This window comes from Aulonocara stuartgranti, assembly GCF_965226115.1.
Source record: "Aulonocara stuartgranti genome assembly, chromosome: 19".
NCBI lineage: Eukaryota > Metazoa > Chordata > Actinopteri > Cichliformes > Cichlidae > Aulonocara > Aulonocara stuartgranti.
In genome coordinates, this window is record NC_138955.1 from 18674722 (window position 1) to 18688697 (window position 13976).

Genomic DNA, 13976 nt, shown 5'->3' on the forward strand with positions numbered 1-13976 from the left:
CCAACTCTGAGCCAGCTTTGGTAGGCATGTAAACTGGGTTTTTACATGAGTATGAGTATGTGTGTTAGTAGTGTTTTGTAATTTTGTACAGTTCTGAACTCATCAAACAACATCCATTTCACAGTGAATACATTCTAAACTCCAACTAATAAAACTAACTGAAGTGAACAGTTTAACAATAAGAACTAAACTGGAAAACTGCCCAAGTAACTCAACTGATTTTGAAATTTCCCCACAGATCGGTTTGCCAAGTGTTTTTATTTTGAAATTACAAAATAAAGGGCTGACAGTTTTCTGTAGTTCAGTTCCTGCATTAGAGTTAAATTACATAACAAACGCCACAGTGATTGAATTTAGGATTTTAATCTGGAAAAAATTTACGACTGAAGAGCTTTCTGTCGGTGCTGGCTCTCCTGAATGACCTTTGAACTTTAATTCCCATCTAAAGTCCACGGTTTATTACTTGAGGCTTGTAATTATGTAAGCTCACGTGTGTCTGCCTGTAACTGTTCCAGCTGTGCATTGTTTGACAAAAAAAAAAAAAAAAAAAAACGAGCTGAGTCATTGTTATTTTTCTCTGTAGGGATTATAATTTCTTTATTAATATTGTACAGTAGCTGTATAGTTACAGTTTGCATATACACAAAGTGATGGTAAGCACTTCTCAGAACAATATCTCACTCTCACACCAAACATCACTCATCTTATTGCTTCATATTTTACACAGCTCGTGCTGAAGAAAACGGCGCTTTATTTTGTGGCAAACCTTTCCTGTACACTAGGTGGCAGCAGTGAGCAGCACCAGCACTGATACATGAAAAGAAACAGGAGCAGCGTGTGCTAGTAATGAGAAAAATAATAATAGAAAGCAATGTTTTGTTTTAAATAAAGCAATATAAATCAGGGCCAGAAGCAGAAGCAGTGGAAGCAGTTCTTCCTCCACTCACGGCTAATTTAGCCCCATTTCAACACTGACACAGGTTCTCTTTCCCAGGCCAGAATTAGGCTGGGCTTTCCTTGAAGCCACCTTTCTGAGCAGCCACAGGACCTTTAATTTAACACATTTAACAGCAGATTGACAGAGTAGCGTTTAATTAATGGGTTAATCGTCAGTTTTTACATGAGGGTCGGTATCTTTAGTCTGAAGAAAAATATGCAACAACTAGCAGCATTTTTTTTATCTCCTCTAAATAAAAGTATCACCCATCCTTCACTTTCACACCCTTTTCTCCTCATTCTTGTTTTCCTTCCTCTTTTCCCCCTTTCTCCTCCTTTACCCTCAACAACCATTTTGGCAGTCGAACACATGTACATGTGAGAGCGTGCATTCATCCCATAATAGTTGACAAATGCTTGAATGTCAGATTATGAACTCAGAAACAGCCCATTATTCTGACTTGACTTCAAACCTTTTTGCTTCACCGTGCGTGGGTGGATGCAGATCCCAGCTTCCACGTGTCACAGTCTTGTGGTTGCACTTCCAACTCTTTTCCTCTGATTCATTTTCTGCCGAAACCTGACTCCCGTTAACGTTGTTTACCCTCCCCTCACTTTCCTCTCTCCGGCTCCACTTTCACATTTCACATCTCACACGTACTTTCAGCCTGTAAATTTACTGCATTTACAAATCTTCACGCCGTGCAGCGTGAAGGTGTTTCCACTGTAGCTGAGAAAGAGCGCATTCCTTTGCTATGTCGCTGATGAGGCTGGCATTATTTTAAATTAACACAGTACAAAAATAAAGCGACATTTAAAGAATATTTGGAGAATATCAGACAGAGCTTTATGACTCCAAGCTCATTGTTTCATATTTTAAGCTGCGTGGAGCTTTAAAAAAGCTTTAATTGCTTTTTTAATACTCTTTTTTTTTCATTCAGCATTTCTCATGCAGCTGAACACTTTGAGTTATGAATTTACGTCAGCTCTGCAACATCTTGGTGAAAATGCACACTGCATCTATCACGATTTGGCTCTGTTGCATCCACACAAATAGAAGAAAGTGGCTCCATCTTTGTCCTCCCCTCATTCTGCTCCTTCTTCTCCTTCTTCTTCTTCTTTCCTGCATGCATGCCCCCTCTTCGAGCATGAGGCTCCTGATCTGGGCTTTATGCCAGTGAGCGTTGTCTGGGTTTGATCCTTGGATACAGCTGCAGAGAAAACAAGACAGACACAGAGAGCTAGAAAGAGCAAGCGAGGATGTAGGTGAGATCACAACATCATGTCAACATGTTCTCAAGGTGCCTGAACATCTGAAGGCCAGCAGACTGAGGGGCATCGTGTGGGAAGAAGGTCTTCCTGCATTTGCATGTTTTCTGTGTGGTATAAACTGAACAGAACATAGGACAGACAGGTACTTGACATACTCTTGCTGCTCTTTTACACCATCTATGTGACGCCAAGAGTTGGATGGGGCAAACTTTTCTGCAGTTAAATAGCTCAAAATCAGAAATCTCATCTTTTCTAAGTGTCCTTGACGTCTTATATGCTAACATGAAACCAGCTGCTTGAAACTTCAGAGCAGAATTTCAGTCAGCCCTAACCTTTGAATAAAACTGGACTATTCTTTGAAATAAAATCCTTGTCAAACACACATGAAAAGTTTCTCTCTTGCCTCCCACAGAGCAGCATCTCCACTTCCTACTTTCACATAACCCCTAATCTGGCTTCTCTCCACTGGCCTTCTGTATGTCTTAGAGTTGATTTTATGATTTGCTGCTACATGGCACAACTGTTGGCACCATATGAATATGTTTACAGGCTTAGATCCTCAGCTGGGTCCTCCTGGCACTGTGAAAGTAAGGTGATCGTGTTTATATCATCAGGGTCACTCTACTCTGCCTGAGGAGATAAAACTCACAGTATCATCGACTCCTTTGAAGTCTTTCTCTCTCTTTTTGTCCTTGAGTTGTACCTGTTCTTATACTAATGTCTAACTTTCTCACTGTGATATTTTCACCAGAGTCGCTCTTTTGGTTTCGGTTCTCTCACCCCCAGCAGATTTCTGGGCACGTATCCCTCGCGGTCATTCAGGCGCGCCCACCACCACTCTGTCTCAGTGTCGTCGTGGCGACGCACCACAGTGATAGCATCACCTTCGCTGAAGGAGAGCTCATCAGACTGCTGGGCTGTGTAGTCCCACAGGGCATAGACTAAACCTTTGTTCATCACACCCAACTTTTCCTGCACACCTGTGAGAGACACAACGATGACTTTAGACGTTTACCTGTGCGATTATGGTAATTGCACACGCAGGTGAGTGCGTCTGTATCTTCCTACCGTAAAGGAACTGGGAACACTGGGTGTAGCCCTCTTCCATTTCTTCACATTTGTCCGCGGCTGTTTCCACATCGCTGATCGTTGTGGCAAAAATGGCCGCCCCTGACTCCACCAACATCTTGCAGAGGTGGACGCTGTTACATGAAGCTGCACAGTGCAGCGGGGTCCTGTGAAGACAACAACATTAAAAGGGACCTTGCAAGGAAGAAAAAAAGGAAATTTGATGATATATTATGTTACTGTAATTGCAATAAAGATCTTTTGTAGATCTAAAGCAGAGTCAGCTGAGCTTTTAGTCGCCTTAACTCGCTTGATCAAATTTTGTATGACTGGCAGAGTTTGTGACTTCACAGCAAAAAAAAAAACAAAAACAAACTGTTAGCATAGCAGATATCCAAAACTACCAAACTGCTGTCCCTTTGCTGTTAGCTTCCTTCACAAATAGATTCACCCATAGGTGGGTCTGATCCAGCTTTATAAGCCAGTATTGGGCTCATGAATTCCCCTTATTATTAGGACTATCCCCTCTTTTTGATATCATATTGAGCTAAAAGTAGAAAAAACTGCATATACCAAGCATTTAGAGCAGTATCTGAAATCTGAAACGTTGCCTATGTTTAATATGAGCATCGCAATTCGGTCAGTATATGCAGTCCTATGAAAAATGAAGTACACCATTACCGTTTGTTTCCATAGGAATTAGAAGGGTAAGCATTAGCACCTTTATAAAAACAGAACGAGACACCAGCATATCAGCACAAACTCCTCGTACCAGCTCTCAAGCACAGTGGTGGAGGGATGATGATTTGGGCACCTTGTAGGATTGAGTTACCAAGGGCTTCTCTGTATACCAAAGTATTCTAGAGTCAAACGTGACAGCTGAAGCGTCACTGAAACTAGGTCATGCAGGAACACGATGAGCCTAAGCACAGCAGGAAATCTACAACAGCTGCAATGGCCCATTCAAAGTCCAGACCTCCAAAAGAAAGATTGGGTCAAAATTCCTCCACACTGATGTGAGAGAGTAATGAAATCCTACAGAAAACGATTTCTCCAAGTTACTTAGTTTAGCTGCTAAAGGTGGTTCTGCAAGCTACTGAATCGTGGGCTAGATTTTTTCACAGCACTGCGCACATTCCATGTGAGAGGAAATAAAGAAAAGGATTAGGTCCTCCTTCAACATGAACATTTCTCTTTTTACCAAAGTTCATTCACTTCCAATCAAAGAAAGAAAGAAAAGATGTTCCTGTAATGCATTTTAAAACAACTACAGTTTAAATTAAACTAACCAAGAAAGAATCAAATGCATCAGTAATTAAATCAAGCAACTTGTGGATACAGACCCTAATTGCATATTGTAATCTCCTCCTTCAATACTGCTAAGGCAGCTGAGTCAAAATGAAATTGGAGTCAATTATCTCTGTCACTGCTGCCTCTGAGCCGAGCTCCAGCACCGCCACCACAAAGCGTGCTCATTACTCAAACTCCCTCAAGTCCTTCATGCAGCCGCTGCTCTGTTATTGGTCTCTGTATTACTGCATGACGCACAGACCGAATGAAGGCACTGACCATCCGTCACTGTCGGCTGCGTTCACGTTAACTCCAAAGTCCAGTAGGAACTTCACAATATGGTGATGACCAGCACAGACGGCGTTATGAAGAGGTGTTATGCCTTCGTCGTTGGGCATGCTGGGGTTTTCCACCTGAAATAAAAAGAGATGCGTATAAAGAAATATTAGACTTGGAGAACGCCGGAATAAGTTATTAGCTGCTCACCTCCACAACGGTGATATCAGCCTGGAGAAGCTGAGAATGATCTCAGTGCAAAAGTCAGGAAACAACATGTTTTGAGCAGGTTGAAAACTATTGAGTCTCACAGCCTCAGAGTGTAATAATATCAAACTGAGCTTTTTGTGGATCTGACTGTTTCCTTGAGAACATTAACTTCAGTTTAAAGCCTAAGAAGTCAGTAAGGACTCTCTTCTCCCGTGAGTGATGGCAGGGTTTCCATCGAAAGATGTGAGGCTCTGTTTTCTCTGCTGCTACAGAGTGCATCCCCGACTATAACTTGTACAGTTCCCTGCTGAGACCTCCTCTCTACTGGCACAGATTAAAGGGAAGTATTGTCAGGAAGGTACTGAAAATGCTTTAAAACTGCCTGGTAAATGGCAAATTTGTTGAGGCAGTCTGCATGTGGGTGTAATTACTGGCATGTAAAAATATTACACTGTTGCATAACCCAATGTTTTTTTTAATGCGACACAAAAAAGTAACCTTTACAAGTGTAACCACATTGTGTGATGATTTTCAGCTCTGCTTAAAAATTATCTCAAAATCTGAAGGCTCTGCAGAAGTTTCCCTTGTCTTCTAAGAAGGCCAGCTTTCCATAGTTGACCAGCTGCTACCTCGCACTTCAGAGACTATTTGTTCAACAGGACTAAAGAAAATATCATCAGGACAGCTTCTGAGTTCAAATGCACTCGTTATTTTTTTAAGTTTACTGTTGTATGACACAAGATTTTTGTGGTTTAGGTCATTCTCCAAATGCAGATCATATCTCTGTTGATGATAACCCCTACTGTCTCTTTACTGTAACGGCATATCTCAAGCCTCATCACTCATTCTGACACATTTCAGTGTCTTCACTACAATAAGTTTCTTCTTCTTCTTCTGGGCTCAGTGGGATGCTGGATATCGGCTTCTGGCCCAAATCCTAAATGATAGCGATCCATTCGTGTCTCATCAGTGCTCCAACCTGATCACAGTCGGTGTGCTTCTGCTTTTTAATCACTGACCACATCAAAAATGTCCTCAAAGACCTGTCTTGATGCCTGCTCAATCATCCAGGTAAGAGCATCATCCAAACCGACGGCCAAACTGAGGTCACTTTGATGAGTGATGAAACTGAAATAGTGCTTTCAAATGTCTGTGAGTCAGTTTTCTTGTTTTAGCTTCTGCGTTTAGGAATCATTTGGAACTATGGCTGATGTAGTTATAGAAATAAATTATATTCAACTTAATTTTACCTTTGCAAAGCAACACAGTAATCTTTGCAAGTATGAAAAGTGAGACTGTGTTATAAGAGCACTATAATTGCACAACATCATGTTCTGATTTACCTCATATATGATTCTCTGCACCAGGTCAAACTCTCCCTCCAATGACGCATCCAGGAGAAGAGCCAGAGGGTTAAACTTGACTCTCAGGCCGTGACCGGTTCGCTCTGATGACGGCTTCTTCAGGTTGGTTCGCTTTACCTGCAGCAAACAGCATAAGAGAAACAGTAAAGAAAATGAACCTGGTGTATTGTTGTGTGACAGATGCCCAGGTTTAATGTGTATGCTTTGTGTTGTTGTATACATACCTTAGGCAGAGTGGGCGGGGCAGGAGGAGATGGTGAAGGAGAGATGTGGCCAACTGAGTTTTGAGCAGGACTAGAGCCTCTCTGGTTGTTATTATTTTGGTCCTCTGGTCTCTCAGGTACAGGAATCGGGCTTGATTGGGTCGATGGTGAGACGCCGTTGCCAGTCTCTGCCGCTGCTGTTGTCTCTTTGGATAATTCTGTCGTAACTGCAGGAGGAGACGAACGGCGGGAATCCGAATTCAGGTTTTGGGCTTCACACTCCGCGGCTGCTGGAGCGACCTGTTTATCTCCACGTTCTATGTTTCCATTAGCTGAATGAATGTTGTCCATGTCTCCCAAAAGGCAGTCCGGTTGGTAGAAAGTATTGCCTAGAATTAAAGAAGGAACTTAAATCTATATATATTTAGGCACACAGATGTCACCTGACCATCATATGTCGGTGTCTTACCTGAGCTTCCCTCCATGCCTCCTGCTAATGTGTTGAACCTGCAAAAAAAAAACGGCAAAAACAAATTACATTTTTCCATTTTGATTCTGTTTCTGTCTTAAATTCCTGAAAGTTTTTTGTTTGTCCTGGTGCAGTTAAACATGTGGTAGCACCAACCTCTGGTAGAGCAGTTTTTGGATGTTTGGCCCCTGAGGGCCTTCAGGTTCAGTGATCGAGCTCCGTTTCTTGAGGGGCCGCGGCGCGTTGCTGAAGCGGCGGCGGAGAACCTCCAGGTCTGCATCGCTCTGGTATCGGAGCTGAGAGTGGGCTGTGGGGGACAAAGCTTTAAAGCTACTTTCTTCTTTTGTCATTTGTTCTTGGCAAAATGTATTTTTTTCTGCTCCTGTTTCTTAGATTGTATCTTTTTTCTTTTGCTGAAATTATTCCCAAAAGCTCTTCAGGATAGCGTGATCTGTGACTGATAAGCACACTACCATAACTTAATGAGAACTTTCTTTAAGACTTACAGTATAAAAAAGATATAAATGTGATATTCTGGGATTTAAAAATCTGGTCCTGCTTTTAATGATTTCCAAGGTGTGGGCTACAATTCAAGCGGGCCAAGAGAGATAGATTTTTTAAATGTCTTTTTTTAACATGTTCTCGCATCTTATTTTTGTTATCAAGGGAAAAAGTTAAGTACAAAAAGATCTAAATGTATCATTGGAAAAAGAAAGAATTAAATATATTTTATTTGGCTCACGTGATTAAAGGTTTGGGTGTGTTTCAGGAGATTTGGAAGCAGGCTGCAGTTTGAGAATGGCTGATTTAGCTCTTTCTAAGGAAGGTCCTCTGACTCAATTCTAGGGCTGCTCCCAGGAAATCAATGCTTGACTGAACAACTGACATAAAATTTGTGGTTAAATGATGAAGGAGGCTGGAATCTGCTTTAGTAAGAATAAAAAGCTAATAAGAAGAGTATCACTCAAAGAGACCAGTGAAGACACGGGGAATTTATGAAACTATGCGAGTAATATTTCTGCAGCCAGTGTGACTAAGTGACTGGGTTACTGTAATAAACTTTAAAGTGTGTAGACATGCATTTAACACCCAAACAGAAAATAAACAAATGCATTTTTTATAGTTCAAAGAGCGTTAATTTATACATCTTTTGCATATCTAGATTGCTTGAAATGAGCTTTTTCAATCCTTAGTGTCGTATTTAACATGATGTGACATCTTTTTCAGTGTGCAGACAAATATACTTTTTTTTCAGCACAAAGTTTGGCCTAAAATGTGACAGTGCATTAAGTGCTGCTCCATCATCTGCCTCCATCCTATCCCTGGCTATCATCTGTCACACCAACCCTCTGCATGTCCTCTTTCATTACATCTGTGAATCTTTTCTCTGGTGTTTCTCGTTTCCTCCTGTCGAGGTCCAGCGTTCAGCATCTTTATCACTCTTCTTATTTTAACACAAAATGTGTTTTCTGGTATTAAACACATACAGGAGAAACATTTTAACAAAGAAAGGTAACATTTATTGGTGATTGGTTGCACCTACCAACTGGGGTGAGCTTAGTGGGACTGAGGGGACGAGGGATGTTGTCCACACTGGGTGGAGGTTGAATTTGGCCCTCGCCGCTCTCTCCTCCTTCTCCTTTTCCTCCATCTTTATCTGTAGCTTCCTCCCCTGATATTTTTACTCCTCCTCCTCCCCCCTGGAGGAAAAAGACAGGGGATGGAGAAGTGGAGGAGGAGGGGAGGATGGGTTTACCGTAGACTGTGGAGAGACAGGAAAAAGGATGGGTTATGGTTTGTTTTCACCTGCAGAAGCTGTCAAACTGTCTAAACAAGTAATTGCTGTTTAATCACCTGCTTTGACGGTAGCCCTGTTGCTCAGAGATCCGTAGTTTTTGGCCTGAGGCTGCTGTAGGTACATGCTGTAGATGGAGCTGCTGTTCATAGTAGCAGGGCCCTTCCTGGGGGACTGTGGCCTGGAGGGATGGTCCGGGACGTAGGGACGTACGGCCACCGCCGGAGGGGGATCTGTCCGCTCTGTTTGTGGGGACAGCGGGGAGGGCTGGGAGGTGGTGGCAGAACCTAAGTGCAGAAACAGAAAAACAAAGTTATACAATCAACAGGACTGAAAGAAGAAGAAGAAGATAAGCTTTTATTTTAATAAATAAAACTATTTATTACCTTGGCTTGAGTTAGGAGGGACAGAAATACGGTGCTGTATTTGCTGTGAAGAGGGGGATGATGAATGGGGGGATGAGGCGGCACCGGATCGAGGCCAACCCAGTGTACCAGGGGCAGAACGAGGCAGGGAGCTCGTGGCGCAGTGATGTGCAGCTGCCTGGTGGGTGGCACTGGGGTATGTACCATAACCAGAGGGAAGCTGGTGGGAGGGAGACACAGATATGAAGTATACAGTGGGGCAAAAAAGTATTTAGACAGCCACCGATTGTGCAAGTTCCCCCACTTAAAATGATGACAGAGGTCAGTAATTTGCACCAGAGGTACACTTCAACTTTGAGAGACAGAATGTGAAAAAAAAATCCATGAATCCACATGGTAGGATTTGTAAAGAATTTATTCGTAAATTAGGGTGGAAAATAAGTATTTGGTCAATAACAAAAATACAACTCAATACTTTGTAACATAACCTTTGTTGGCAATAACAGAGTATTTGACTAAATACTTTTTTGCCCCACTGTAACTGCATAACCTATTTTTTTTTTCTTCTTACACCAAGACATTCATGACTGCTTCCCATGGAGATTTTCCTCCTTAGACATTTTGAGTTGAAAAGTTCACACCATCACTTCACTGCTAAGCAGAAGCCTCAAGCGAGCCTTGATACCTCTATAACATCGCTTACAGTGCAATAAATTATTTATTATGATCACAGAATTCATGAGAATAACTAATATAACTGAGAATTACACCAGTACCTGTTCTGGACTGTTGGTCCTCCAGTCTGTTACGCTCTTAGTGATGGTGGGCCACGGTGCTTCATTGGCTGAAGGGAGAAAGCGGCAGAGAGTCAGGGAGCCGAGGAAGGGATCAAAACAGGAAAGGAAATTAAAGTGAGAAAGAAGCAAATAAATCCAAATGGAAAAGACAGATGAAAAAAGATACTATGAACGGTTAAGTAACTAAAAAAATGATCGGTTAAAGGGAGTGTATATAATGTGTATTTGTTGCATATACATGTATATTTTAATGCTGCTAAAATAGCATACACAGAGCATGTCTGTAGTTTACTCGGCAACATAAATCCAAGCGGACAATGCACTGATTCCCAACCAGGCGTACTCCAGGCGCTTACACCTTTCACTTTTCAAGAGTTACAATTAAATTAAAAAAAAAAAGGGTTCTTAGCAAGAAAAAGTGAGAAAATTAAGAATGAATGGTTGAAAAGGACATCTAAAATAACAATACTAAGTAAAGGTAACTCATCAATACTTAAAATTTGTAGCCAATATAATGTAAGTTGTAATAATGCACAGTGACTGACAATAGCAGTCACAGAAAATGACTCGTGGCTGCAGTTAAACTATTTTTACTAGAAGAATAAAACCTCTAAAAAACAGGAAGCCGCTACAATCAGGGTTTAAAACAGAACAAAACTCTACAATGTGAAGTTTAACTCAGCCTCTGTCTCTGCAGAGGTGTTGTTACATAATAAACTGGCTCAGTTCAGTGCAGAGTCACAGTAGTAAATCTTCAGCCACTGTTGTCTGTGACAGCTAAGGTCAACAGCCTAGCTCAATGCTTTGGAATTTCATGGCAACTTGGCCACACCCTTGAAGACATTTAACAGGAAATAGCTTTGTGAAGAAGTCAGGTGATCTTCCAAGGTATTGCAGAAGTGGAGAAGAAATGACTGATGGAGATCCACCATCAAAGCCATGGCGCTAAAATGGCTAAATAAGTGCTGCTAAATAAAATTCCACATAATGTTAAACTCCAGCAGCCATTTACAAACTGTTACCTAACCATTTCGCCCAGTCATGTCACAGTCCTGGCTCATACCAGACTAATACTGATTAACTCTTCAACCCAGGAGCCACGCAGTCTGTACAGTAAGTTGTGCTGCGAAACCTGTTGGCTGCTTTAACCCGCTGACCTCAGGAAGAAAACAGTCACGACAGGAAACAAGCAGTCAGTTCTGTGAGAGGTGGAAACTTGGCCGCCTGCCCCTGAGAGCCCAGATTAGAAGCAGTCACTCAGTGTTATAGAGGAAAGACAGTTTACAGCACAGTCACGGTACGTCCTGGTGCAAACGACAAACGGGTCATGCAGTAAAGCGTTTCAGCCTCACCACTCAAGTCTCTTTAGTTCACCATTTTTAAGCGTTTGAGTTTGATATTCTGTCTGTAAAATATGATGTTGCCATAATCAGCAGCCACAGCATTTAATGCAAACAAATGATTAAATGCAATGCTCTGCTGAGAAATCTCTCCTCCTGCCTTTGACGTAGATAACAGCCCAGCTCTGTATCTGAACAGCATCATGGTGGCTCTGTGGTTCCAGGCAGACCATTCTGTTTCTGAGTTCTCCCCTCTGAGCTCCAGTTTCTCTCTCCATTTAAAAACATCTAATTTGATGCTGTGAGGACGCTTTCACAAGAGAGATTTCACTTCCTGTTTAAATAAAGGTTTGGCTGAAAAACTGCACGCTCATACAGTAATGAAATCAACAGGCACACATGCTAAAGCATAACCTGATTTATAGTCTATTTTTCTTTAAATGCGAACATGTTTTACAAGATAAAATCATTTCGTATTAAAAACAGAGCGAATTCACGACAATGTTTTTGAAACGTGAAGCGTAATTTTGATCTTCTTTTGCTGCTGGTTCAGTGAATTTTGGTCGGAGAGAGACAAAAGCTGCAGTTTCGGAATCTGTGAGATGTCAGCTTTCAGCCCCGACAGCGTGTCCGTGGACGTGCCGTCAGGTGAACGGTCCACACTTTGTGTTTACATCTTTTTGCGGAATCCGTTTACCTGCTCTTTAATAGTTCTGCTGGTTGTTGAAATAGTTTTGTGAGCTTTAACATGAGATGCTGGCATTTCTTGCAAAATACATTTATATTCAAAAATCAATTCAGGATTTAATGAATCGATATTGTATTTTTCCAAACTAAAATCGATTTGAATCGGAGAAAAACGATTTTTTTAAACACATCACAATTATTGAGGTCATATATAAGAGAGGATCACGATCATTTTCTCACAGACTTTTATATAATCTGACTTCTATTTACAGCTGGAGAAGTCGCACCCTGATGGCCATGAATAAAAATGCAGCTTTTCAGAGCCAGACTCAACAGCCACCTTTCATATACAGTCACACTACAAAAACTGCTTACAAATGGCCTCACGTAATGAGAAGGAACTGAAGGAGTTCACCAGAAACAGATCCGACATCTTTCACCCAACCATCAGGATGCACAACAGAAAGCTTTAGATCCAAATATAAAATTATTATAAAAAGTAGTGTAATAAATATCCATCGTTTCAGCACTTTCTAGCAAATATGAGCCAGTTTTGTTTAACATATTTTAAACAAATAAATGATTCCTTGCTTTGCTTTTTTTCTGGGCTTAATCTCCCCAATGACATCACCCTCTCACCTAAAACCTCTTGTTATCCGACTCCCTCACACACTCATCACACATACTAAAGATAGCTACAATTCAGGCTTTCTCTCATTCATGTGCAATGGCCCCCTGCCCAGTAGACTGTTGATTTGATTTACAACTACGAATTTTCCGCATTACATAAGCAGCGACATTAATAGAACTGTGGCATTTGCTTTGGGATTCAAGAACACAATGGGTGTTAAAACAAAGCTGGTTGAAGACTCTTTATTTTACTTCAGTGTAGGTGAAAAAAATAGATATCGGCAGTTTAAATTGTATTTTTCCACACTGTGTAGGAAGAGATGTCGGAATAAATAAACTCGAGTCTAAAGCCAGACTTTGGTTTATTTTCTGAAGCTGTGCTTCTTAACCCTGAGCAGCTGTTGGCTATCAGATGGCATGTCTGCACCCTTGTACACTCGACCTTTACAATTTAGGGTCCTTTGAGCAGCTGATTCAATTATGTTTTGTCTCTTTACCATCTGGTCTGCATAGCGGTTTAAACACGAGCGTGCTCGGTTTGAATGCATCCACTCTGGGAGTCAGATTAAGAAAATGTGTGCTGTGAATGCCCTTTTCTATTTTGGGTCTTTGCAGCTGGCTCCAAAAGTGAGTCAGTCCCTATAAACTCCCGTGTTAAAATGTTCAAGTTTACAGCAGATATGAACACATTTAGAACCACATACACAGAAATTTTAAGCTCTCTGTATTAAATTTCCCCTTCATGACAATAACGGAGGTCAACTTTTAGTAAACTCAGTTCCTTAAACTGAACCGCTCAACTACATCTGTGGCATTTTGGAACATACTGGAATCTTTTTAAAATCCATTATCTGAAAATGACAGTGATCGCTATGTAGACTGCTGGACTAACCTCCTAATTAACTTGCACTAATTAGCAGGAATACAGTCTATGATAACTGCTCATGAACATGTTTTTCTGACACACACACAGAGACACACACACACACACACACACACTTATTCCTGGACAGAAAAATAACTTCTTGCTGGACTGGGATGGTTTATAAATCGAATAAAACATCTTGCTCTGAATGAGCACCATCACTGGATCTTTCTAAAAATATATATATATATAAAATAGTGTCAGCCCTAGATTTGAAACCTCTGACCTGATTTGAACCGATTTAACGAATGTTATGTGCCTTGTATATGAGGAGCTGTACACAAAATCTCAGTCTCCTACCTGCAAAACTGTGTTTTCTACAAGGCTCCAAATCTGCTGTCTCAGATCA

At 41.2% G+C, this 13976-nt stretch overlaps 1 protein-coding gene across 2 annotated transcripts in view; it reads right to left on the minus strand.

The window, feature by feature from the left end:
* Positions 1–564: 564 nt before the first annotated feature.
* Positions 565–13976, minus strand: part of LOC309694827 (apoptosis-stimulating of p53 protein 1-like) — a 46081-nt gene continuing 32669 nt past the window's right edge. For both annotated transcript variants that reach the window (XM_082515062.1, XM_082515061.1), the window contains 12 exons: positions 10025–10092; positions 9270–9468; positions 8943–9170; positions 8632–8850; positions 7245–7395; positions 7089–7126; positions 6641–7008; positions 6396–6533; positions 4846–4979; positions 3277–3443; positions 2989–3188; positions 565–2147 (listed from right to left, as the gene is read on the minus strand). In XM_082515062.1, coding sequence (XP_082371188.1) covers positions 2106–2147; positions 2989–3188; positions 3277–3443; positions 4846–4979; positions 6396–6533; positions 6641–7008; positions 7089–7126; positions 7245–7395; positions 8632–8850; positions 8943–9170; positions 9270–9468; positions 10025–10092 — 1952 coding nt within the window. In that variant the 3' untranslated portion in view covers positions 565–2105. The remainder of the gene's footprint in view (positions 2148–2988; positions 3189–3276; positions 3444–4845; positions 4980–6395; positions 6534–6640; positions 7009–7088; positions 7127–7244; positions 7396–8631; positions 8851–8942; positions 9171–9269; positions 9469–10024; positions 10093–13976) is intronic.